General features: G+C 55.6%; 1 protein-coding gene across 1 annotated transcript in view; it reads right to left on the reverse strand.

Annotated features, from left to right (window-relative positions):
* Positions 1-23,346, reverse strand: part of PLEKHA5 (pleckstrin homology domain containing A5) — a 303,743-nt gene that overhangs the window by 252,680 nt on the left and 27,717 nt on the right. Inside the window, exons 4-6 of the mRNA XM_063930091.1 lie at positions 17,997-18,110; positions 17,772-17,931; positions 16,964-17,706 (exon numbers count right to left, since the gene is read on the reverse strand). Of these exons, the coding sequence (XP_063786161.1) occupies positions 16,964-17,706; positions 17,772-17,931; positions 17,997-18,110 (1,017 nt within the window). The remainder of the gene's footprint in view (positions 1-16,963; positions 17,707-17,771; positions 17,932-17,996; positions 18,111-23,346) is intronic.

The raw sequence follows: 23,346 nt of genomic DNA on the forward strand, positions 1-23,346 counted from the left end.
TGCCTCTCTCCCTCTACTACCACTCACAAAGCCTGTCCTGTGCCTCTCTCCCTCTACTACCACTCACAAAGCCTGTCCTGTGCCTCTCTCCCTGACACTCACACAGCCCATCCCTGTGCCTCTCTCCATCTACTGCCACTCACACTGCCCGTGCTGTGCCTCTCTCCCTCTACTACCACTCACACAGCCCGTCCTGTGCCTCTCTCCCTTTACTGACACTCACACAGCCCGTGCTGTGCCTCTCTCCCTCTACTACCTCTCACACAGCCCATCCTGTGCCTCTCTCCCTCTACTACCACTCACAGACAGTTCTGTGCCTCTCTCCCTGACACTCACACAGCCAGTCCTGTGCCTCTCTCCCTCTATTACCTCTCACACAGCCTGTCCTGTGCCTCTCTCCCTCTACTACCACTCACACAGCCCGTCCTGTGCCTCTCTCCCTCTACTACCAATCACACAGCCCGTCCGGTGCCTCTCTCCCTCTACTACCACTCACACAGCCCGTCCTGTGCCTCTATCCCTCTACTACCTCTCACACAGCCCATCCTGTGCCTCTCTGCCTCTACTACCTCTCACACAGCCCGTGCTGTGCCTCTCTCCCTCTACTACCCCAAAAAACAGCCCGTGCTGTGCCTCTCTCCCTCTACTACCCCTCACAAAGCCCGTGCTGTGCCTCTCTCCCTCTATTACCACTCACACAGCCCGTCCTGTGCCTCTCTCCCTGACACTCACACAGCCCGTCCTGTGCCTCTCTCCCTGACACTCACACAGCCCGTGCCTCTCTCCCTGACACTCACACAGCCCGTCCTGTGCCGCTCTCCCCGACACTCTCACAGCCCGTCCTGTGCTTCTATCCCTCTACTACCTCTCACACAGCCCGTCCTGTGCCTCTCTCCCTCTACTGCCACTAACACAGCCCATCCTGTGCCTCTCTCCCTCTACTACCACTCACACAGCCCGTCCTGTGCCTCTCTCCCTCTACTACCACTCACACAGCCCGTCCTGTGCCTCTCTCCCTCTACCGCTACTCACACAGCCCGTCCTGTGCCTCTCTCCCTCTACTACCCCTCACACAGCCCATCCTGTGCCTCTCTCCCTCTACTACCACTTACACAGCCCATCCTGTGCCTCTCTCCCTTTACTACCCCTCACACGGCCCGTCCTGTGCCTCTCTCCCTCTACTACCACTCACACGGCCCATCCTGTGCCTCTCTCCCTCTACTACCACTCACACGGCCCATCCTGTGCCTCTCTCCCTTTACTACCAATCACACAGCCCATCCTGTGCCTCTCTCCCTCTACTACCACTTACACGGCCCCTCCTGTGTCTCTCTCCCTCTACTACCTCTCACACAGCCCATCCTGTGCCTCTCTCCCTCTACTACCAATCACACAGCCCATCCTGTGCCTCTCTCCCTCTACTACCCCTTACACGGCCCCTCCTGTGCCTCTCTCCCTCTACCAATCACACAGCCCATCCTGTGCCTCTCTCCCTCTACTACCCCTTACACGGCCCCTCCTGTGTCTCTCTCCCTCTACTACCAATCACACAGCCCATCCTGTGCCTCTCTCCCTCTACTACCACTTACACGGCCCCTCCTGTGTCTCTCTCCCTCTACTACCCCTCACACAGCCCATCCTGTGCCTCTCTCCCTCTACTACCAATCACACAGCCCATCCTGTGCCTCTCTCCCTCTACTACCAATCACACAGCCCATCCTGTGCCTCTCTCCCTCTACTACCACTTACACGGCCCATCCTGTGCCTCTCTCCCTCTACCACCACTCACACGGCCCATCCTGTGCCTCTCTCCCTTTACTACCAATCACACAGCCCATCCTGTGCCTCTCTCCCTCTACTACCAATCACACAGCCCATCCTGTGCCTCTCTCCCTCTACTACCACTTACACGGCCCCTCCTGTGTCTCTCTCCCTCTACTACCCCTCACACAGCCCATCCTGTGCCTCTCTCCCTCTACTACCCCTCACACAGCCCATCCTGTGCCTCTCTCCCTCTACTACCAATCACACAGCCCATCCTGTGCCTCTCTCCCTCTACTACCCCTCACACAGCCCATCCTGTGCCTCTCTCCCTCTACTACCAATCACACAGCCTGCCCTGTGCCTCTCTCCCCCTACTGCCACTGCCTGTGTTAAAATGACTACCTGAGCTACTGCTGAATGAATTACTAACAAACACCACACCGCATCGTCGTAATTACTGTTCTGAAATATATATATCAAATAAAAAAAGCAGGTATAGATTGGCGCACAGCATAGACCAAAGCCCCCTCCACTGCTGCAGTGCCAGACATTACCCACCTGGAACGTCAGGTAAACAGAATACCGACACTAAAACATCACCCGACATTTCACGCAATGACCATGCTTAAAACATATATAATAATATACAAATGGCGCACGGTGTGCGGAACATTTAACCCATTCTAGTCTGTGGCAGCCATCTTGGGCAGGAGCATTGGGTCCCCGCCCCGCACACACACTTGCACTGTCCTGTTTTTCCAGTTTGGCGAGTTCCTTACAACCAACCTCTGATTGATAAACCCCGGTTATTAATCTCAGGGATAGTATCATCAGACAGCCCAGGCTTATGGCTGACACAAGATGGCAGCGTCCTATAGACGCACAGTGTAAGCCTTTGCATCACAACTTGCTGATTAATGCTCCACAGCCGTCATGACTGCTCCCCTGTGCCTCCCACAGCGGTATCGCTTTCCTTACAGTCCCCACTGTGCTCAGCCATTCCGTACAGGATCAGGTTCCCCCTCCACTGAGCAATACTTACACCAGAGCGGTATGTGATCAGACAGCGCCCTCTGCTGGCTGCATGTGTAACAGCAGTGATAAGAGACAGCATATATACCACCACCCATGTCTCACTATACCACCACCCATGTCTCTTACATACCAGCTCTCCTGGGTGTAGTTATAATCCCGCCTGTCAGCATAGGAACGCCGAGATCCTGACCGCCAGAATGACGGGAGCGGGACGAGGGCTATTTCCACTCTAGAGTAGGAATATAACTTGTGGCGAGCGCAGTCATCCACCGAGCCCACAAGTGGCTTCATTAGTCGCTGGTCAAGCACACCCAACGCTTTACCTCGTGGCTTCCAACAAATAATAAGGATCCGTAGAATGTAAGGAGGGGCCACAGCAGATACTTCCAACAGCTGCCACGATGCCTCCATTTCTAACTGCAAATGCAGCCGCCATACGCACCCTGTCCTGTTACAACCAGCCCCAATACACCCACGACGCCTGGTGGAGTAGCCGCTGTTTGTGGCTGCCGCAGGGGACCAGCACAGCCAGCGCCGCACTCACAAGGCGGGATATGAGAAATGAGCCCCTCGGTAAGGAGGGGGGGGACGCTGTGACGGGGATAAAGGACGCAGGCCCTCACTCAGTATGGATTACACTCACAAGGCGGGATATGAGAAATGGGCCCCTCGGTGAGGAGGAGGAGACGCTGTGACGGGGATAAAGGATGCAGGCCCTCACTCAGTATGGATCACACTCACAAGGCGGGATATGAGAAATGGGCCCCTCGGTGAGGAGGAGGAGACGCTGTGACGGGGATAAAGGACGCAGGCCCTCACTCAGTATGGATCACACTCACAAGGCGGGATATGAGAAATGGGCCCCTCGGTAAGGAGGGGGGGGCGGCGCTGTGACGGGGATAAAGGACGCAGGCCCTCACTCAGTATGGATCACACTCACAAGGCGGGATATGAGAAATGGGCCCCGCGGTGAGGAGGAGGCACTGTGACGGGGATAAAGGATGCAGGCCCTCACTCAGTATGGATCACACTCACAAGGCGGGATATGAGAAATGGGCCCCACGGTGAGGAGGGGGGGACGCTGTGACGGGGATAAAGGACGCAGGCCCTCACTCAGTATGGATCACACTCACAAGGCGGGATATGAGAAATGGGCCCCGCGGTGAGGAGGAGGCACTGTGACGGGGATAAAGGATGCAGGCCCTCACTCAGTATGTATCACACTCACAAGGCGGGATATGAGAAATGGGCCCCTCGGTGAGGAGGAGGAGACGCTGTGACGGGGATAAAGGACGCAGGCCCTCACTCAGTATGGATCACACTCACAAGGCGGGATATGAGAAATGGGCCCCTCGGTGAGGAGGAGGAGACGCTGTGACGGGGATAAAGGACGCAGGCCCTCACTCAGTATGGATCACACTCACAAGGCGGGATATGAGAAATGGGCCCCTCGGTGAGGAGGGGGGGGGGCGCTGTGACGGGGATAAAGGATGCAGGCCCTCACTCAGTATGGATCACACTCACAAGGCGGGATATGAGAAATGGGCCCCGCGGTGAGGAGGAGGCACTGTGACGGGGATAAAGGATGCAGGCCCTCACTCAGTATGTATCACACTCACAAGGCGGGATATGAGAAATGGGCCCCTCGGTGAGGAGGAGGAGACGCTGTGACGGGGATAAAGGACGCAGGCCCTCACTCAGTATGGATCACACTCACAAGGCGGGATATGAGAAATGGGCCCCTCGGTGAGGAGGAGGAGACGCTGTGACGGGGATAAAGGACGCAGGCCCTCACTCAGTATGGATCACACTCACAAGGCGGGATATGAGAAATGGGCCCCTCGGTGAGGAGGGGGGGGGGGGCGCTGTGACGGGGATAAAGGACGCAGGCCCTCACTCAGTATGTATCACACTCACAAGGCGGGATATGAGAAATGGGCCCCTCGGTGAGGAGGGGGGGACGCTGTGACGGGGATAAAGGACGCAGGCCCTCACTCAGTATGGATCACACTCACAAGGCGGGATATGAGAAATGGGCCCCTCGGTGAGGAGGAGACGCTGTGACGGGGATAAAGGATGCAGGCCCTCACTCAGTATGTATCACACTCACAAGGCGGGATATGAGAAATGGGCCCCTCGGTGAGGAGGAGGAGACGCTGTGACGGGGATAAAGGACGCAGGCCCTCACTCAGTATGGATCACACTCACAAGGCGGGATATGAGAAATGGGCCCCTCGGTGAGGAGGAGGAGACGCTGTGACGGGGATAAAGGACGCAGGCCCTCACTCAGTATGGATCACACTCACAAGGCGGGATATGAGAAATGGGCCCCTCGGTGAGGAGGAGGAGACGCTGTGACGGGGATAAAGGACGCAGGCCCTCACTCAGTATGGATCACACTCACAAGGCGGGATATGAGAAATGGGCCCCTCGGTGAGGAGGAGACGCTGTGACGGGGATAAAGGATGCAGGCCCTCACTCAGTATGTATCACACTCACAAGGCGGGATATGAGAAATGGGCCCCTCGGTGAGGAGGGGGGGACGCTGTGACGGGGATAAAGGACGCAGGCCCTCACTCAGTATGGATCACACTCACAAGGCGGGATATGAGAAATGGGCCCCTCGGTGAGGAGGAGACGCTGTGACGGGGATAAAGGATGCAGGCCCTCACTCAGTATGTATCACACTCACAAGGCGGGATATGAGAAATGGGCCCCTCGGTGAGGAGGAGGAGACGCTGTGACGGGGATAAAGGACGCAGGCCCTCACTCAGTATGGATCACACTCACAAGGCGGGATATGAGAAATGGGCCCCTCGGTGAGGAGGAGGAGACGCTGTGACGGGGATAAAGGACGCAGGCCCTCACTCAGTATGGATCACACTCACAAGGCGGGATATGAGAAATGGGCCCCTCGGTGAGGAGGAGGAGACGCTGTGACGGGGATAAAGGACGCAGGCCCTCACTCAGTATGGATCACACTCACAAGGCGGGATATGAGAAATGGGCCCCTCGGTGAGGAGGGGGGGGGGGGGCGCTGTGACGGGGATAAAGGACGCAGGCCCTCACTCAGTATGGATCACACTCACAAGGCGGGATATGAGAAATGGGCCCCGCGGTGAGGAGGAGGCACTGTGACGGGGATAAAGGATGCAGGCCCTCACTCAGTATGTATCACACTCACAAGGCGGGATATGAGAAATGGGCCCCTCGGTGAGGAGGGGGGGGACGCTGTGACGGGGATAAAGGACGCAGGCCCTCACTCAGTATGGATCACACTCACAAGGCGGGATATGAGAAATGGGCCCCTCGGTGAGGAGGAGACGCTGTGACGGGGATAAAGGATGCAGGCCCTCACTCAGTATGTATCACACTCACAAGGCGGGATATGAGAAATGGGCCCCTCGGTGAGGAGGGGGGGACGCTGTGACGGGGATAAAGGACGCAGGCCCTCACTCAGTATGGATCACACTCACAAGGCGGGATATGAGAAATGGGCCCCTCGGTGAGGAGGAGACGCTGTGACGGGGATAAAGGATGCAGGCCCTCACTCAGTATGTATCACACTCACAAGGCGGGATATGAGAAATGGGCCCCTCGGTGAGGAGGAGGAGACGCTGTGACGGGGATAAAGGACGCAGGCCCTCACTCAGTATGGATCACACTCACAAGGCGGGATATGAGAAATGGGCCCCTCGGTGAGGAGGAGGAGACGCTGTGACGGGGATAAAGGACGCAGGCCCTCACTCAGTATGGATCACACTCACAAGGCGGGATATGAGAAATGGGCCCCTCGGTGAGGAGGAGGAGACGCTGTGACGGGGATAAAGGACGCAGGCCCTCACTCAGTATGGATCACACTCACAAGGCGGGATATGAGAAATGGGCCCCTCGGTGAGGAGGGGGGGGGGGGGGGGCGCTGTGACGGGGATAAAGGACGCAGGCCCTCACTCAGTGTGGATCACACTCACAAGGCGGGATATGAGAAATGGGCCCCGCGGTGAGGAGGAGGCACTGTGACGGGGATAAAGGATGCAGGCCCTCACTCAGTATGTATCACACTCACAAGGCGGGATATGAGAAATGGGCCCCTCGGTGAGGAGGGGGGGGACGCTGTGACGGGGATAAAGGACGCAGGCCCTCACTCAGTATGGATCACACTCACAAGGCGGGATATGAGAAATGGGCCCCTCGGTGAGGAGGAGACGCTGTGACGGGGATAAAGGATGCAGGCCCTCACTCAGTATGTAGCAGGTGTTGCGCACACACACACACACGCAGCAGCAGGTGTTGCACACACACACACGCAGCAGCAGGTGTTGCACACACACACACACACGCAGCAGCAGGTGTTACACACACACACACACGCAGTAGCAGGTGTTGCACACACACACACACACGCAGTAGGTGTTGCACACACACACGCAGCAGCAGGTGTTGCACACACACACGCAGTAGCAGGTGTTGCACACACACACACACACGCAGTAGCAGGTGTTGCACACACACACGCAGTAGCAGGTGTTGCACACACACACGCAGTAGCAGGTGTTGCACACACACACGCAGTAGCAGGTGTTGCACACACACACGCAGTAGCAGGTGTTGCACACACACACGCAGTAGCAGGTGTTGCACACACACACGCAGTAGCAGGTGTTGCACACACACACGCAGTAGCAGGTGTTGCACACACACACGCAGTAGCAGGTGTTGCACACACACACACGCAGTAGCAGGTGTTGCACACACACACACGCAGTAGCAGGTGTTGCACACACACACACGCAGTAGCAGGTGTTGCACACACACACGCAGTAGCAGGTGTTGCACACACACACGCAGTAGCAGGTGTTGCACACACGCAGTAGCAGGTGTTGCACACACGCAGTAGCAGGTGTTGCACACACGCAGTAGCAGGTGTTGCACGCACACACGCAGTAGCAGGTGTTGCACGCACACACGCAGTAGCAGGTGTTGCACGCACACACGCAGTAGCAGGTGTTACACGCACACACGCAGTAGCAGGTGTTGCACGCACACACGCAGTAGCAGGTGTTGCACGCACACACGCAGTAGCAGGTGTTGCACGCACACACGCAGTAGCAGGTGTTGCACGCACACACGCAGTAGCAGGTGTTGCACGCACACACGCAGTAGCAGGTGTTGCACGCACACACGCAGTAGCAGGTGTTGCGCACACACGCAGTAGCAGGTGTTGCGCACACACACACGCAGTAGCAGGTGTTGCGCACACACACGCAGTAGCAGGTGTTGCACACACACACGCAGTAGCAGGTGTTGCACACACACACGCAGTAGCAGGTGTTGCACACACACACGCAGTAGCAGGTGTTACACACACACACACGCAGTAGCAGGTGTTACACACACACACACGCAGTAGCAGGTGTTGCACACACACACGCAGTAGCAGGTGTTGCACGCACACACACGCAGTAGCAGGTGTTGCACGCACACACACGCAGTAGCAGGTGTTGCACGCACACACACGCAGTAGCAGGTGTTGCACACACACACACACGCAGTAGCAGGTGTTGCACACACACACGCAGTAGCAGGTGTTGCACACACACACACGCAGTAGCAGGTGTTGCACGCACACACACGCAGTAGCAGGTGTTGCACACACACACACACACGCAGTAGCAGGTGTTGCACACACACACACACACGCAGTAGCAGGTGTTGCACACACACACGCAGTAGCAGGTGTTGCACACACACACACGCAGTAGCAGGTGTTGCACACACACACACACGCCGTAGCAGGTGTTGCACACACACACACACACGCAGTAGCAGGTGTTGCACACACACACACACGCAGTAGCAGGTGTTGCACACACACACACGCAGTAGCAGGTGTTGCACACACACACACGCAGTAGCAGGTGTTGCACACACACACACGCAGTAGCAGGTGTTGCACACACACACACGCAGTAGCAGGTGTTGCACACACACACACGCAGTAGCAGGTGTTGCACACACACACACACACGCAGTAGCAGGTGTTGCACACACACACACACACGCAGTAGCAGGTGTTGCACACACACACACACGCAGTAGCAGGTGTTGCACACACACACACGCAGTAGCAGGTGTTGCACACACACACGCAGTAGCAGGTGTTGCACACACACACGCAGTAGCAGGTGTTGCACACACACACGCAGTAGCAGGTGTTGCACACACGCACGCAGTAGCAGGTGTTGCACACACGCACGCAGTAGCAGGTGTTGCACACACACACACACACGCAGTAGCAGGTGTTGCACACACGCAGTAGCAGGTGTTGCACACACGCAGTAGCAGGTGTTGCACACACACACGCAGTAGCAGGTGTTGCACGCACACACACGCAGTAGCAGGTGTTGCACGCACACACACGCAGTAGCAGGTGTTGCACGCACACACACACACGCAGTAGCAGGTGTTGCACACACACACACACGCAGTAGCAGGTGTTGCACACACACACGCAGTAGCAGGTGTTGCACGCACACACACGCAGTAGCAGGTGTTGCACGCACACACACGCAGTAGCAGGTGTTGCACACACACACACACACGCAGTAGCAGGTGTTGCACACACACACGCAGTAGCAGGTGTTGCACACACACACACACGCCGTAGCAGGTGTTGCACACACACACACACGCCGTAGCAGGTGTTGCACACACACACACACGCCGTAGCAGGTGTTGCACACACACACACACACGCAGTAGCAGGTGTTGCACACACACACACACACGCAGTAGCAGGTGTTGCACACACACACACGCAGTAGCAGGTGTTGCACACACACACACGCAGTAGCAGGTGTTGCACACACACACACGCAGTAGCAGGTGTTGCACACACACACACGCAGTAGCAGGTGTTGCACACACACACACACACGCAGTAGCAGGTGTTGCACACACACACACACACGCAGTAGCAGGTGTTGCACACACACACACACACGCAGTAGCAGGTGTTGCACACACACACACACACGCAGTAGCAGGTGTTGCACACACACACACACGCAGTAGCAGGTGTTGCACACACACACACGCAGTAGCAGGTGTTGCACACACACACGCAGTAGCAGGTGTTGCACACACACACGCAGTAGCAGGTGTTGCACACACGCACGCAGTAGCAGGTGTTGCACACACGCACGCAGTAGCAGGTGTTGCACACACACACACACACACACGCAGTAGCAGGTGTTGCACACACGCAGTAGCAGGTGTTGCACACACGCAGTAGCAGGTGTTGCACACACGCAGTAGCAGGTGTTGCACACACGCAGTAGCAGGTGTTGCACACACGCAGTAGCAGGTGTTGCACACACGCAGTAGCAGGTGTTGCGCACACACACACACACACACACGCAGTAGCAGGTGTTGCACACACACACACGCAGTAGCAGGTGTTGCACACACACGCAGTAGGAGGTGTTGCACACACACACACGCAGTAGCAGGTGTTGCACACACACACACGCAGTAGCAGGTGTTGCACACACACACACGCAGTAGCAGGTGTTGCACACACACACGCAGTAGCAGGTGTTGCACACACACACGCAGTAGCAGGTGTTGCACACACACACACGCAGTAGCAGGTGTTGCACACACACACACGCAGTAGCAGGTGTTGCACGCACACACACACACGCAGCAGCAAGTGTTGCACACACACGCAGTAGCAGGTGTTGCACACACACACACGCAGTAGCAGGTGTTGCACACACACACACGCAGTAGCAGGTGTTGCACACACACACACGCAGTAGCAGGTGTTGCACACACACACACGCAGCAGCAGGTGTTGCACACACACACACGCAGCAGCAGGTGTTGCACACACACGCAGCAGCAGGTGTTGCACACACACGCAGCAGCAGGTGTTGCACACACACGCAGCAGCAGGTGTTGCACACACACACGCAGTAGCAGGTGTTGCACGCACACACACACACGCAGCAGCAAGTGTTGCACACACACGCAGTAGCAGGTGTTGCACACACACACACGCAGTAGCAGGTGTTGCACACACACACACGCAGTAGCAGGTGTTGCACACACACACGCAGTAGCAGGTGTTGCACACACACACGCAGTAGCAGGTGTTGCACACACACACGCAGTAGCAGGTGTTGCACACACACACGCAGTAGCAGGTGTTGCACACACACACACGCAGCAGCAGGTGTTGCACGCACACACACACGCAGTAGCAGGTGTTGCACGCACACACACACGCAGTAGCAGCAAGTGTTGCACACACACGCAGTAGCAGGTGTTGCACACACACACACGCAGTAGCAGGTGTTGCACACACACACACGCAGTAGCAGGTGTTGCACACACACACACGCAGTAGCAGGTGTTGCACACACACACACGCAGTAGCAGGTGTTGCACACACACACACACACACACACGCAGTAGCAGGTGTTGCACACACACACACACACACGCAGTAGCAGGTGTTGCACACACACACACACACGCAGTAGCAGGTGTTGCACACACACACGCAGTAGCAGGTGTTGCACACACACACACACGCAGTAGCAGGTGTTGCACACACACACACGCAGTAGCAGGTGTTGCACACACACACACGCAGTAGCAGGTGTTGCACACACACACACGCAGTAGCAGGTGTTGCACACACACACACACGCAGTAGCAGGTGTTGCACACACACACACGCAGTAGCAGGTGTTGCACACACACACACACGCAGTAGCAGGTGTTGCACACACACACACGCAGTAGCAGGTGTTGCACACACACACACGCAGTAGCAGGTGTTGCACACACACACACACGCAGTAGCAGGTGTTGCACACACACACACACACACACACATGCAGTAGCAGGTGTTGCACACACACACACGCAGTAGCAGGCGTTACATACACACGCAGTAGCAGGTGTTACACACACACGCAGTAGCAGGCGTTACACACACACGCAGTAGCAGGTGTTACACACATGTAGTAGCGGGTGTTACACACAGCGCTGCGACCGGAGCCGCAGTCTGGGATTAATCACATGGTCACTGGTCGCTATGGCCATCTGAGTATGCCTCAGCCATCGCAGAGCGGTTTGTGAGGCCAGGGTAACTACGTCTCGCGGTGCAGTCCCGGAACACGGGGAACTGCGCTGAGGATGGATATTTCCATTCATACTGAATAACCTCAGAGGTAGGTACAATGTAGAGAACGGTGTAATAGTATAAGTCACACCAATGGCAGTAACCCTTCCCAGCGGTCAGAGGAACACTTCAGCCTCAGGAGGACCATCATAGTATGACGGGTACGAGACCTGTGCCTGGGATACAGGCTGCGGAGCAGGATGTGTGGTCACCACACAGAGTAACAACTGGGACTCTCCGGGAGCAGCCAATGTGCCAGTAATCACACACTGCAATGATGAGACCAGGCTGAAGGTTCCCTGACACTTTACCGTCATATAATCTTAGGATACGGATATAGTGGGGGCAGCTAGCCAATACACAGCCATGGAAATCTCTCTGCACGATATCGCAGCACAACTGCAGGTCATGCAGAGCTCAGACAGGACCTGGCGCTGAGTATATACAGACGTCCTGTAATGTGACAGCGTGCAGGAGGTGCGCAAAGGACGACAGGTGATCACAGGTGACCAGGGCAAGCCTCTCGCTGCCACTGCGCCAAGGGAGAGAGCGGACTAGATCCCCCGCCATACTGAGCTCTACGCTGTCACTTATCCCAGGGAACCAGACAATACTGCCCACCTAATGGCAGGGGAGACACACAGAGCAAGGATCAGTCACCCCCATAGGGCACACCCTGGACACAGGGAATATGATGGATGGAAGGAAATCCACCTTCCATAGCCCAATCTCCACAATACTGATCTCACGTCTACAAAGGAAGCCTAGTACTGACCACAATGCATCTGAGAGCAGCCTATGTACACGTAACACCCTAAATACCATGATCACCCCGGGGGGATTTCATGTGACTGATATGAAGCAATGTTCTCACTCAGTACTGAGGCATCATTTCATACCCAGGAGACCCACCCACATTACCTGCCCACTATACAATCTACACAACGTTACACACTGCCCACTATAAAATCTACACAACGTTACACACTGCTCCAACCAGCCCCAGGTCACACTGCCCACTATACAATCTACACAACGTTACACACTGCCCACTATACAATCTACACAACGTTACACACTGCTCCAACCAGCCCCAGGTCACACTGCCCACTATACAATCTACACAACGTTACACACTGCCCACTATACAATCTACACAATGTTACACACTGCTCCCACCAGCCCCAGGTCACACTGCCCACTATACAATCTACACAACGTTACACACTGCTCCCACCAGGCCCAGGTCACACTGCCCACTATACAATCTACACAACGTTACACACTGCTCCCACCAGGCCCAGGTCACACTGCCCACTATACAATCTACACAACGTTACACACTGCCCACTATACAATCTACACAACGGTACACACTGCTCCCACCAGGCCCAGGTCACACTTCCCACTATACAATCTACACAACGTTACACACTGCCCACTATACAATCTACACAACGTTACACACTGCCCACTAAACAATCTACACAACGTTACACACTGCTCCCACCAGGCCCAGGTCACACTGTCCACTATACAATCTACACAACGTTACACACTGCCCATTATACAATCTACACAACGTTACACACTGCTCCCACCAGCCCCAGGTCACACTGCCCACTATACAATCTACACAACGTTACACACTTCTCCCACCAGCCCCAGGTCACACTGCCCACTATACAATCTACACAACGTTACACACTTCTCCCACCAGCCCCAGGTCACACTGCCCACTATACAATCTACACAACGTTACACACTGCCCACTATACAATCTACACAACGTTACACACTGCTCACACCAGCGCCAGGTCACACTGCCCAATATACAATCTACACAACGTTACACACTGCCCACTATACAATCTACACAACGTTACACACTGCCCACTATACAATCTACACAACGTTATACACTGCTCCAACCAGCCCCAGGTCACACTGCCCACTATACAATCTACACAGCGTTACACACTGCTCCCACCAGCCCCAGGTCACACTGCCCACTATACAATCTACACAACGTTACACACTGCCCACTATACAATCTACACAACGTTACACACTGCTCCCACCAGGCCCAGGTCACACTGTCCACTATACAATCTACACAACGTTACACACTGCCCACTATACAATCTACACAACGGTACACACTCCTCCCACCAGGCCCAGGTCACACTGTCCACTATACAATCTACACAGCGTTACACACTTCTCCCACCAGCCCCAGGTCACACTGCCCATTATACAATCTACACAACGTTACACACTGCCCACTATACAATCTACACAACGTTACACACTGCTCCCACCAGCCCCAGGTCACACTGCCCACTATACAATCTACACAACGTTACACTTCTCCCACCAGCCCCAGGTCACACTGCCCACTATACAATCTACACAACGTTACACACTGCCCACTATACAATCTACACAACGTTACACACTGCTCCCACCAGGCCCAGGTCACACTGCCCACTATACAATCTACACAGCGTTACACACTTCTCCCACCAGCCCCAGGTCACTCTGCCCACTATACAATCTACACAACGTTACACACTGCTCCCACCAGCCCCAGGTCACACTGCTCACTATACAATCTACACAACGTTACACACTGCTCCCACCAGCCCCAGGTCACACTGCCCACTATACAATCTACACAACGTTACACACTGCTCCCACCAGCCCCAGGTCACACTGCCCACTATACAATCTACACAACGATACACACTTCTCCCACCAGCCGAAGGTCACACTGCCCACTATACAATCTACATAACGTTACACACTTCTCCCACCAGCCCCAGGTCACGCTGCCCACTATACAATCTACACAACGTTACACACTGCTCCCACCAGCCCCAGGTATCACTGCCCACTATACAATCTACACAACGTTACATACTGCTCCCACCAGCCCCAGGTCACACTGCCCACTATACAATCTACACAACGTTACACACTGCCCATTATACAATCTACACAACGTTACACACTGCCCACTATACAATCTACACAACGTTACACACTGCCCACTATACAATCTACACAACGTTACACACTGCTCCCACCAGCCCCAGGTCACACTGTCCACTATACAATCTACACAACGTTACACGCTGCCCACTATATAATCTACACGTTACACACTGCTCCCACCAGCCCCAGGTCACACTGCCCACTATACAATCTACACAGCGTTACACACTTCTCCCACCAGCCCCAGGTCACTCTGCCCACTATACAATCTACACAACATTACACACTGCCCACTATACAATCTACACAACGTTACACACTGCTCCCACCAGCCCCAGGTCACACTGCCCACTATACAATCTACACAACGTTTCACACTTCTCCCAACAGCCGAAGGTCACGCTGCCCACTATACAATCTACACAGCATTACACACTTCTCCCACCAGCCCCAGGTCACACTGCCCATTATACAATCTACACAACGTTACACACTGCCCACTATACAATCTACACAACGTTACACACTGCTCCCACCAGCCCCAGGTCACACTGCCCATTATACAATCTACATAACGTTACACGCTGCCCACTATACAATCTACACAACGTTACACACTTCTCCCACCAGCTCCAGGTCACACTGCCCACGAGAGCCTCTGTAATCTGACCAGCACAACGGGAAATGTGACGCTACATATGTAAAGGTTAATAATAAGAAACGTCCTCTTCATCATATGTAGTGTTACATATTCCCCAGTAGATGGCGCCATTGCCTGTCACTGGAAAGCACCCTTTTCTAGTTCTGCCCAGGTTTCCTCCCTGCAGGGTCATTAGGGGATGCCCAGGGACAGAGTAGAGGACACAACAGCTGAGTCTTACATACTATTGTCACTATATAACATCCCGTCAATGGTACTACGAGCCAGCAATACTAGCCACTGCATCATCCTACTGACATATAATACTGACCACTGTGTGAATGCGTCACCCACTGACTTGCGCAACAGCTGGAGAGAACGCCAGACATCACTCCCAGCAGCCGTCACTCAGCCTCAGTCAGAGGGGGTCAGCCTGCGGCACACAGGTCATCTGCCAGGTAATAATCCTACTATGTAATGCCACTACTACCCCGGGGAGAGGTAAGAAGCCGGTGTGAGTACAGCGGGGCAGAGTAACACCCGACTGTCCCCTTCTTCATGCCTGGCCAGCTGTACACGCAGCACCCTATGAGGGAGACTGACACTGGGAGAATAGAAGATGGACTCCACCAAACCCACGCCGGTCAGATAACGCTGGATGAACTACATGTAGCCCATGGTGTGACATACATACTGACTGTAAGGTGACTTGTGCAGAAGACCCTTTACTCCGCGTCTTACACATGGAAGGACCAAGGGCCTAATTCAGACCTGATCACAGCAGCAAAATTGTTCTCTAATGGGCCAAACCATGTGCAGTGCAGGTGGGGCAGATGTAACATGTGCAGAGAGAGTTCGATTTGGGTGGGGGGTGTTGAAACTAAAATCTAAATTGAAGTGTAAAAGTAAAGCAGCCAGTATTTACCCTGCACAGAAACACTATAACCCACCCAAATCTAACTCTCTCTGCACATGTTACATCTGCCCCCCCTGCAGTGCACATGGTTTTGCCCTTTAGAGGACAATTTTGAGGCTGCGATCAGATCTGAATTAGCCCCAGGTTCTGCATCTCTGCAGGAGCGGAGGTCTCTGACCACCATCATGAAGGACAATTATAGAGATTCATTCACTTTACAATCATGAGCATCTAAGAACCTGTGAAGAAAATCACGGGATGGGATCTACAATGCAAACAGCGCTCCGCAATCACAGATAATGTAGAGAAATGACTGAGAACAAACACCAACCATTTACAGGAAATCTATAGCTGAAACATGTTATTATCAATCACACCCCAAAGTATACAACTCACCGCAATCACACAATGTTACCGTGACACTGCAGCAGAAACCTTACACAGATGCCAGGAACGCACCTTGTGCCGCAGTACCAGCGAGAGCCTGCCGGGGGCAGAACGCACCTTGTGCCGCAGTACCAGCGAGAGCCTGCCGGGGGAAGAACGCACCTTGCGCCGCAGTACCAGCGAGAGCCTGCCGGGGGCAGAACGCACCTTGCGCCGCAGTACCAGAGAGAGCCTGCCGGGGGCAGAACGCACCTTGCGCCGCAGTACCAGCGAGAGCCTGCCGGGGGCAGAACGCACCTTGCGCCGCAGTACCAGCGAGAGCCTGCCGGGGGCAGAACGCACCTTGCGCCGCAGTACCAGCGAGAGCCTGCCGGGGGCAGAACGCACCTTGCGCCGCAGTACCAGCGAGAGCCTGCCGGGGGCAGAACGCACCTTGCGCCGCAGTACCAGCGAGAGCCTGCCGGGGGCAGAACGCACCTTGCGCCGCAGTACCAGCGAGAGCCTGCCGGGGGCAGAACGCACCTTGCGCCGCAGTACCAGCGAGAGCCTGCCGGGGGCAGAACGCACCTTGCGCCGCAGTACCAGCGAGAGCCTGCCGGGGGCAGAACGCACCTTGTGCCGCAGTACCAGCGAGAGCCTGCCGGGGGCAGAACGCACCTTGTGCCGCAGTACCAGCGAGAGCCTGCCGGGGGCAGAACGCACCTTGTGCCGCAGTACCAGCGAGAGCCTGCCGGGGCAGAACGCACCTTGTGCCGCAGTACCAGCGAGAGCCTGCCGGGGGCAGAACGCACCTTGTGCCGCAGTACCAGAGAGAGCCTGCCGGGGGCAGAACGCACCTTGTGCCGCAGTACCAGCGAGAGCCTGCCGGGGGCAGAACGCACCTTGTGCCGCAGTACCAGCGAGAGCCTGCCGGGGGCAGAACGCACCTTGTGCCGCAGTACCAGCGAGAGCCTGCCGGGGGCAGAACGCACCTTGTGCCGCAGTACCAGCGAGAGCCTGCCGGGGGCAGAACGCACCTTGTGCCGCAGTACCATCGAGAGCCTGCCGGGGGCAGAACGCACCTTGTGCCGCAGTACCAGCGAGAGCCTGCCGGGGCAGAACGCACCTTGTGCCGCAGTACCAGCAAGAGCCTGCCGGGGGCAGAACGCACCTTGTGCCGCAGTACCAGAGAGAGCCTGCCGGGGGAGGAAGGGCACACAGAAAGGTCCAAAGGGGCGAGGTAAGGCATATGGAAAGTGCCAGCTGGGGGGGGGGGGTGAGGCTGGACGCACGGAGAGGGCCAGAGGGGCGCACAGAGAGGGGCGCACAGAGAGGGCCAGAGGGGCGCACAGAGAGGGGCGCACAGAGAGGGCCAGAGGGGCGCACAGAGAGGGGCGCACAGAGAGGGCCAGAGGGGCGCACAGAGAGGGGCGCACAGAGAGGGCCAGAGGGGCGCACAGAGAGGGGCGCACAGAGAGGGCCAGAGGGGCGCACAGAGAGGGGCGCACAGAGAGGGCCAGGGGGGCGCACAGAGAGGGCCAGGGGGGCGCACAGAGAGGGCCAGGGGGGCGCACAGAGAGGGCCAGGGGGGCGCACAGAGAGGGCCAGGGGGGCGCACAGAGAGGGCCAGGGGGGCGCACAGAGAGGGCCAGGGGGGCGCACAGAGAGGGCCAGGGGGGCGCACAGAGAGGGCCAGGGGGGCGCACAGAGAGGGCCAGGGGGGCAGCCAGAGGGGCGCACAGAGAGGGGTGCATAGAGGAGAGGGGCGCATAGAGGAGAGGGGCGCACAGAGGAGAGGGGCGCACAGAGGAGAGGGGCGCACAGAGGAGAGGGGCGCACAGAGGAGAGGGGCGCACAGAGGAGAGGGGCGCACAGAGGAGAGGGGCGCACAGAGGAGAGGGGCGCACAGAGGAGAGGGGCGCACAGAGGAGAGGGGCGCACAGAGGAGAGGGGCGCACAGAGGAGAGGGGCGCACAGAGGAGAGGGGCGCACAGAGGAGAGGGGCGCACAGAGGAGAGGGGCGCACAGAGGGCCAGGGGGGCGCAGAGGGGGCCAGGGGGGGCACAGAGGGGGCCAGGGGGGCGCACAGAGGGGGCGCACAGAGGGGCAAGGAAGGGTGCATGGCGAGGGCCAGCAGGGAAAGGCAGCGTGTACGGGGGTGAGGAGAGGGTTACACGCAGACAGAAAGCGGACACCACACAGCACCTGCACAGTCTCCTGATGGAACAATCGGGTTTCTTCTTACCGGCTGATCTGCAGAAACAATGACCTATTGCAAAACAAGTGTATGGAGCGCTGAGCAACGGCCCAAACCCCGCAGAGACTCCCCCCGCCGCGGCTGCTCTGCGGCACATATCGCCCGTATAACCAGTCAGCTTTCAGTGCCGCGGATCTGAGGACGTCCCTCTCACTGTACATGGGAGAAGTCCCTGGATGGAGTGGCCGGGCTGCTGTGAGGTAACACTATAATATTGATACCCCTTTCCACTATCTAGCACGGCTGCGACCCTTCTACACTACGCTCACCAACCCGGCATATTGCTGGGTTGGTGACGCTGCTGGTGACGCGGCAGGGGCGGCGCTGGGAGATCATATGATCTCCCAGCGCCGCCATTCCATACAGTGTAAACCGGAGCCGTGTCGTATCGACACGGCCTCCGTTCACACTACAACCCAACCAGACTCATTCCCGTGTCCTACCCAGGTAGGCTTCACGGGTCACTTGATCCGGGTTTTTGCGGGGGGACCCTTTTCCACTAGCAAAAAACACGGGTGAATGCGCGCCCCCATGCATTTACCCGTGTTTCTTGAGCTAGTGGAAAAGGGGTGCGATTTAGCGCCCCCTTTAACACTTCTATTAATCCTTTAGGTCTCTTAGTTACACAATCACTAGTGTATCACTCTTTGTATATAGATTTTGCTTTCCATTTAACACATACTGACACTTTACCCTCTCGTGTGCTGCCCGGGGGTGGCTGGCCGGTGCCGGTTTGTGGGGTTCTGTACCCCAGGCTCAGATAGAGTATTAGGAACCACCAGCATCAGAGGAGCCTTGTCGAGGTGTGGTGGCTTTGCCATATTTCTGCAGATATATGTAACTAAGGGGCCCTACTCATTAGACGATGCGCCGCCGAGGTGCCCGACGGCCGATACGGCCGACGAGCGACCCGGCGGCGGGGGGGCAGTGACGGGGGGAGTGAAGTTTCTTCACTCCCCCCGTCACGCGGCTGCATTGAAGTGCAGGCAAATATGGACGAGATCGTCCATATTGGCCTGCATGCACAGCCGACGGGAGACCAGCGATGAACGAGCGTGGGGCCGCACATCGTTCATCGCTGGAGTCTCCACACTGAAAGATATGAACGAGTTCTCGTTCATTTATGAACGAGATCGTTCATATCTTTCTGAAAATCGCCCAGTGTGTAGGGCCTATAAGACCTCTGGATTTCTATAATATATAGGTTTTCAAGTCATGTTACCATATAGTTGGGGAGAGGGCACCGGGGGTTAATCCCCATCCTGTCTCTTGCTTAGAATTACCCCTCCCTTTCAAGCACCTGAAATATACTGTCAAATTGATATGAGCAACTTGCATTCCGTTTTGCTGCTCGCTTACACTGCACACGCATGAAGCGATACTGGATGACGCTATACCGCGCTCTTACAATGGGCGCTCGCAGAGTAGGTGGGCTGCTCGCTTACACTGCACACGCATGAAGCGATACTGGATGACGCTATACCGCGCTCTTACAATGGGCGCTCGCAGAGTAGGTGGGCTGCTCACTTACACTGCACACGCATGAAGCGATACTGGATGACGCTGTACCGCGCTCTTACAATGGGCGCTCGCAGAGTAGGTGGGCTGCTCGCTTACACTGCACACACATGAAGCGATACTGGATGACGCTATACCGCGCTCTTACAATGGGCGCTCGCAGAGTAGGTGGGCTGCTCGCTTACACTGCACACACATGAAGCGATACTGGATGACGCTATACCGCGCTCTTACAATGGGCACTCGCAGAGTAGGTGGGCTGCTCACTTACACTGTACACGTATGAAGCGATACTGGAGAACGCGATACTGCACTCTTACAATAGGTGCTCGCAGAGTAGGTGGGCTGCTCGCTTACACTGTACACATATGAAGTGATACTGGATGACGCTATACTGCACTCTTACAATGGGCGCTCGCAGAGTAGGTGGGCTGCTCGCTTACACTGCACACGCATGAAGCGATACTGGATGACGCTGTACCGCGCTCTTACAATGGGCGCTCGCAGAGTAGGTGGGCTGCTCGCTTACACTGCACACGCATGAAGCGATACTGGATGACGCTGTACCGCGCTCTTACAATGGGCGCTCGCAGAGTAGGTGGGCTGCTCGCTTACACTGCACACACATGAAGCGATATTGGAGGATGCGATACTGCGCTCTTACAATGGGCGCTCGCAGAGTAGGTGGGCTGCTCGCTTACACTGCACATGTATGAAGCGATACTGCACTCTTACAATGGGCACTCGCAGAGTAGGTGGGCTGCTCACTTACATTGTACACGTATGAAGCGATAATGGAGAACGCGATACTGCGCTCTTACAATGTGCACTCGCAGAGTAGGTGGGCTGCTCACTTACACTGCACACACATGAAGCGATACTGGAGGACGCGATACTGCACTCTTACAATGGGCGCTTGCAGAGTAGGTGGGCTGCTCGCTTACACTGCACACGTATGAAGTGATACTGGAGGACGCTATACTGCACTCTTACAATGGGCGCTCGCAGAGTAGGTGGGCTGCTCGCTTACACTGCACACGTATGAAGTGATACTGGAGGACGCTATACTGCACTCTTACAATGTGCACTCGCAGAGTAGGTGGGCTGCTCGCTTACACTGCACACGTATCACGCGATACTGGAGGACGCTATACTGCACTCTTACAATGGGCGCTTGCAGAGTAGGTGGGCTGCTCGCTTACACTGCACACGTATGAAGTGATACTGGAGGACGCTATACTGCACTCTTACAATGGGCGCTCGCAGAGTAGGTGGGCTGCTCGCTTACACTGCACACACATGAAGCGATACTGGAGGACGCGATACTGCACTCTTACAATGGGCGCTTGCAGAGTAGGTGGGCTGCTCGCTTACACTGCACACGTATCACGCGATACTGGAGGACGCAATACTGCACTCTTACAATGGGCGCTCGCAGAGTAGGTGGGCTGCTCGCTTACACTGCACACGTATCACGCGATACTGGAGGACGCAATACTGCACTCTTACAATGGGCGCTCGCAGAGTAGGTGGGCTGCTCGCTTACACTGCACACGTATCACGCGATACTGGAGGACGCTATACTGCAGAGTAGCTGCATCACTTCTGCGTGGAAGGGGCCCGGCGAGCACACCGGTAGCTAGCAGTCATTCAGAAATGTATTTGTGAACAGGATAACGATCGGAGTAATATGGATCGGACCATTATTAGGTCACACACCATCATGGTGTATTGCAGAGGAATCTGTATGGTAATGGAAAAGGCCGGCTGTCTGTCTGGAAGTTATGTATGAACAGGTAGAGGCGGTTATAATCATATATACTGCACTGAAACATAGGGGGGGATTCAACTGTTATCGCACCCCGATCTCCCATTTAAAGTGAGAGGAGATCAAAGGGTGATATTCAATTGATCCCCGTTATTCTATTAGTTTCGGGTTTAGCCATGTAAAGCAGCAAATGGGGCGATCCCGAGACCCAAACGGTATTTTTCACACATTTCAGCTTGAACTCGCAGGGGAGGGACGGCAGCCCATCGCGCCCGAACGGAGCTACAATTGAATAGGTTCTTTGGGCGCCATCTGCTGGCGCAAATTACATTTGAATTCCGCCCTTAGAATGTGACAGCAGATAAGAATCACTTGGCCCATCTAGTCTGCCCCTTTTCTAATCATATCAACCCCAGGTAAGTTGTGTGATGTAGGCCATGCACCAGGTTAGTTGCCGTCTTTGTACAGTCTGTAAGGTATTAATCTCCTCCTGGAGATATTGCTCCAGAGCGGGACACAGTATTCTAGATGAGGCCGCACCAATGACCTATACAGCGGCATTATTACTTCTCTCTCCTGTACCCGGACATAAAGGCACTTTCTATACAGCACCTCATCCCATTCCCTGGAGATTAGTTACCCTTACACAGGGTATATAACTGCAGCTACATATACGGCCTCAATACCCCACACGATACGAGACACAGAGCGTGAATAAGCCGCACTGAGATGCGTAGCTACAGTCTCTATCCTTACATTTCCCATCGGAGACGCAGCGACCACTACTCCATATGTACTAGACGCTGCGACTTCACTCCCACAGGAATTTGTTTTTCACACAGTCACGGATGAAGCACAACAGGACTTGGCGTGAGAATAGTCGCGGCCG

This window comes from Pseudophryne corroboree, chromosome 6 (genome assembly GCF_028390025.1).
Source record: "Pseudophryne corroboree isolate aPseCor3 chromosome 6, aPseCor3.hap2, whole genome shotgun sequence".
In the NCBI taxonomy this organism is placed as follows: domain Eukaryota; kingdom Metazoa; phylum Chordata; class Amphibia; order Anura; family Myobatrachidae; genus Pseudophryne; species Pseudophryne corroboree.